The sequence below is a fragment of the Tribolium castaneum genome, chromosome 6, assembly GCF_031307605.1.
Source record: "Tribolium castaneum strain GA2 chromosome 6, icTriCast1.1, whole genome shotgun sequence".
Classification (NCBI taxonomy): Eukaryota; Metazoa; Arthropoda; class Insecta; order Coleoptera; family Tenebrionidae; genus Tribolium; species Tribolium castaneum.
Window position 1 is genome coordinate 12,594,020 of NC_087399.1, and position 3,963 is coordinate 12,597,982.

The 3,963-nt window shown below is 32.2% G+C and overlaps 1 protein-coding gene across 1 annotated transcript; it reads right to left on the reverse strand.

The window, feature by feature from the left end:
- Positions 1–1,989: 1,989 nt before the first annotated feature.
- On the reverse strand, positions 1,990–3,418 carry LOC135266508 (uncharacterized). The gene is made up of 3 exons (XM_064357424.1): positions 2,715–3,418; positions 2,361–2,655; positions 1,990–2,303 (listed from the first exon to the last, which is right to left on the reverse strand). Exons 1-3 carry the CDS (start codon positions 3,132–3,134, stop codon positions 2,104–2,106), a joined length of 915 nt encoding a protein of 304 aa, XP_064213494.1. The 5' UTR covers positions 3,135–3,418; the 3' UTR covers positions 1,990–2,103.
- Positions 3,419–3,963: the final 545 nt, after the last annotated feature.

Genomic DNA, 3,963 nt, shown 5'->3' on the forward strand with positions numbered 1-3,963 from the left:
ATATTCTTCCGGATGTTTGGAAGGCAGAGCTTCACATTGGATTTCGGGAAAATCTGCTTTCAAGAAATCTACGATGTCATTTATTTCTATGTCAGGATGCAGTCTATACACATGTAGATGATGCATTTTTGGAGCCGATCGGAGTTGTCCGTTTTGTTGCTGCTCACCAACAATTGTCAATTTTCTCCTTGGTTTTCTAACGACCGAAGTCCATTCTTGGCTGGTTTCCTTGTCCCCCGTCACCGCAGTCACCAAAACCTTCTTCCGTAATTTTTCTTCAGGCAATTTTCCTTTGGTTACCTTGGGGTTAACGTTTTCGGTAACCAAATGTCCTTTGTTCACCTTTGTCGCAAAAGTTTCAGCGTCATCACCAAGTGTAGACTTGGTTGCTCTATGTTTATTTTGAGTATTTCTTTTGGGTTTATCCATGGGCACCTTGTTATTATTTACCGGCTCAGCTGATGTCGATGCCGTAGCCGTCACTGCTTCTATCGCTGTTTCTTTCTCTTTGTTATCATGGTTGCTGACATTGGAAGATGGGTTTTTTAGCCATTCAATGTGTTCGTTCAATAAATTGATTTTACCGTGCAATTCCTTGATTAGGGCATTCTTTTGTTTAATTACGAAGTGAAAGATGCGAATGTCAATGGCTTTATCAGTGGCTAACTCGCTAATTGCGTCAAAAATTCATGGTCTTCGTCATCACCATTGACTTCGTTATCACAACACGACACAGTTGCTTCGTCAATAACTGTTATCCCCTTATACAACTGGGCACAACTAGTGTGGAACACACATAAGCAATTTACACATTTTGCAATACTATTTGTTGCTGGTTTCTTGCATTTTTTGCAAGAGTTCAGCTCACATGTATGCATAGCAGTAGGCGCCATATCTCATTCATTTAATTAATAATTAAATTCATTTAATTTAAAGCTTTATTCTACAAGTATTTACTATGGCACTTTATTTCATTTAGTTATGGTCTGTTTTTTTATAAACAATTGTTAGTCTCAAAAGCGGGTTTAAAAGTAGTTCATATAGCCTTAAAAGGAAAAAATGAGAAATTAGATGTACATTACCCGGATTTGGGGTGAGCAATACACCTGGTCGTATAAATTTCTTCAATTAAAGCGATACAACAAAAATTCTATAGGATAAAGTAGCCATTTGGTGATTTTTTTACTCTATCTGTGAAAAAATTTAACAAAAATTTCTCGATGCACCTATAAGAGAATTATACACGTAATGAAAAGTTGGCATTATCTGTTCGTGATTCCTTTTTGAAGCTCGTGCTTTCAACTCGTTTCAGAAACCCATCACTCACAGATAATTGCACAACTTTTCTTTACTTGTACTATAAACTATTATTTTTACTTTGTAGTACTTTTTTTATTGCACAGAGAATAACAATTATTTCACTTAAACAAATATTATTTACATGAAACAAATTTGTTGTTTGTATACGGGCAAGTAAAAATTTATTTGTAAAATAAAAAATCTTTCTTTGTATTTTTAAAACAAGTTTATGTTTAAAACAAATAATATTTTCTTAAATTTTATTGCTAACCGACAATTAAATTAAAGAAGAAATATGTTGTTTAAAATGAAACAGATCTTTAGCCTAGTATAATTTTTATTTCTGTTAAAAATCTTTTTTTTGTACTAAAGATGTTTTAACGAAGACCAAAAAATTGAATGTTTAAATTCAACAAAACAGAATGTTTAATACGACAAAAAAATTGTTATGTTATAGAATATTTACATTTTATTTTATAAAATTATTCTTGGTTTTCTTCATAATTTTTTATAAGAAATTCTTTTAATAATTTCATTTTATGTACGACTGAGTTATAAAGTAATGTTTATAATATAATTATGCGGCCATAAAGTACTTCTTTATGGTACTAGTAAAATAAAGTAGCTTTATTTTCAGAAATGTCAAAATTTATTTGAAGTTATAATAATATATTACATACATATCAACTTTGTAACATTGTAACCATATAAACATACTATTGCTTGTTGTAATAATGATTTACATTTATAACACTATTATTGTTGCCACAAATATTCATTCCTACAACTTCGTTGTTTTTTGCTTCACTCTCGGTTCCACGCAAACTTGTAAATTTGTTCTTCACCCAAGATCAAGTTTGCAACCTTAATTTTAGTATTTTCACATTCTTCGATATAACCTTCTGCCACTGTAGTTGAACGCCAACCTCCGTGTCTTTTTATCCTTTCCATAGTGGCCCCTGCATTTGCCAGAAGAGAAGCTGAGCTACGTCTGAAGCAGTGACCTGTATATGAAGAAGCATTTTCAAGACCCAAATACTTGGCCACTGTAGCAGGCACACCCCCAATTTTGTGGATTCCAACTGGTTGAATGGTACATTTTTCCTTGGTGTAGTTGATAAAAAATCTGTTGTGCGGTGTCTTGGTGGGTCGAATTTCCATATATCTTCTGACAAGTTCAAGTAGATTAACATTTTCGAGTTTACCTGCTGTTATTATAAAACATTGATCCACTTTGGTTTTGGTGTCTTCCAGCTTAATTAAAAAATGGGTTTTGCAGTCTTGAACACATGTTGTCGTTAATGTCACTAGCTCTTGACGTCTACATGCACCGGCTACTCCAAATATGAGAACAACCTACGAGAAATTATGTTTTTAAAATAAATACTCGAAACAAAACCTTAAAAACGTCTTACCTTATTAAATAAATGTTCCTTGGTGTCAGCTTTTCTAAAAAATTCGTCTATATGGTCTTTACTCAATATAAGAGATTTTTTTGGTTTGTATCCTTCACCTTTTCGTTTCAAATAAGGTATGACGCTTGGAAATTTACTAATGTCAATTCTCTCTCGTAGATTGATGGTTGATCTTAGCATAGAATATTTGCTCCATAATGATGAACTTTTATACCGGGACAGCTCGCTGCTGAAGTACGCTAGAATGGTATCTTCGCAAATTGTATCAATTTTCTTATTAGAACGCCATTTCCGATACGCATTATATGTTTCTTCGTACAAATGCTTGGATTTTGATGGTAACAGAGAATCTTTCGCATCAGCAGCAATATTTGATATTTCGCTGCAAGTTTCTTCTTTATTTGAACTGCACGTTTGCATTTTGCTTTCAAACACAATTTTCACATCACAAAAATAATAAACAATTCCGTAACCAAACAACCGAAAAAGCACACTTGGTGCGTTTCATTAAAATTTATTAATTTATTGAAGTTTATTAAATTCATTAATAAACCAATTTCGGCAGTCGAACATAAAGCTTTGTATGCAATTCGTACATAATTAGGCTTTTTGGACTTGTCCTATTTATGAGACTCGCTCGCAAGCTCGCTCGTCCATAAACTTAGGGCTCGTCCAATAAAGACCTGCATTATGTACTTATTACATAAATAGCTATTAAAGAAACATTATTTATTTTTAAAATATAATAATATAAAAATATAATATAAACCATATAGATATTGTAATATAGATATATGTAATATAGATATAGAAATCTGTGCAATGGTTCACTAGTCCAACTCTCTCATGGCGCTAGCATCCAACCTGATCTTGTATCTCCTCAATAATACACCGTATTACAACCAGATCGTGCAATACACAGTAACAAATATTGTTACTACTACTACTTAACACTACTTAAATTTTATGTAGGTCCCACTAAATAAATAAATAAATAAATAAAATTATGGTTGGAATCCAGTCTTGCCTCCTAGACACCATTTACGGGCCGTGTAGCGTTCGGGTGTTATTTGAATAAGGGATTTACGGCATCTAACAGTTTACGTTTGAGGTAATAATAGACATTTACTTAAAAAATATAAATTTATTAAAGGATATTAAAAAACATTGAAACTTTAGAACTATGAGATTACAAAATAATAATGACTCATGCATATCAAAAGGTTCTTTATACATATAATAATATAAT

Bases quoted from the DNA above. Each gene is read 5' to 3' on its own strand.
- LOC135266508 (XM_064357424.1), bottom strand. From the start codon at position 3,134: ATGCAAACGTGCAGTTCAAATAAAGAAGAAACTTGCAGCGAAATATCA. The intron at 2,656-2,714 runs GTAAGACGTTTT...AATTTCTCGTAG, and splicing joins AGGAACATTTATTTAATAAG to GTTGTTCTCATATTTGGAGT. The intron at 2,304-2,360 runs GTGTGCCTGCTA...CTTCATATACAG, and splicing joins TGGAATCCACAAAATTGGGG to GTCACTGCTTCAGACGTAGC.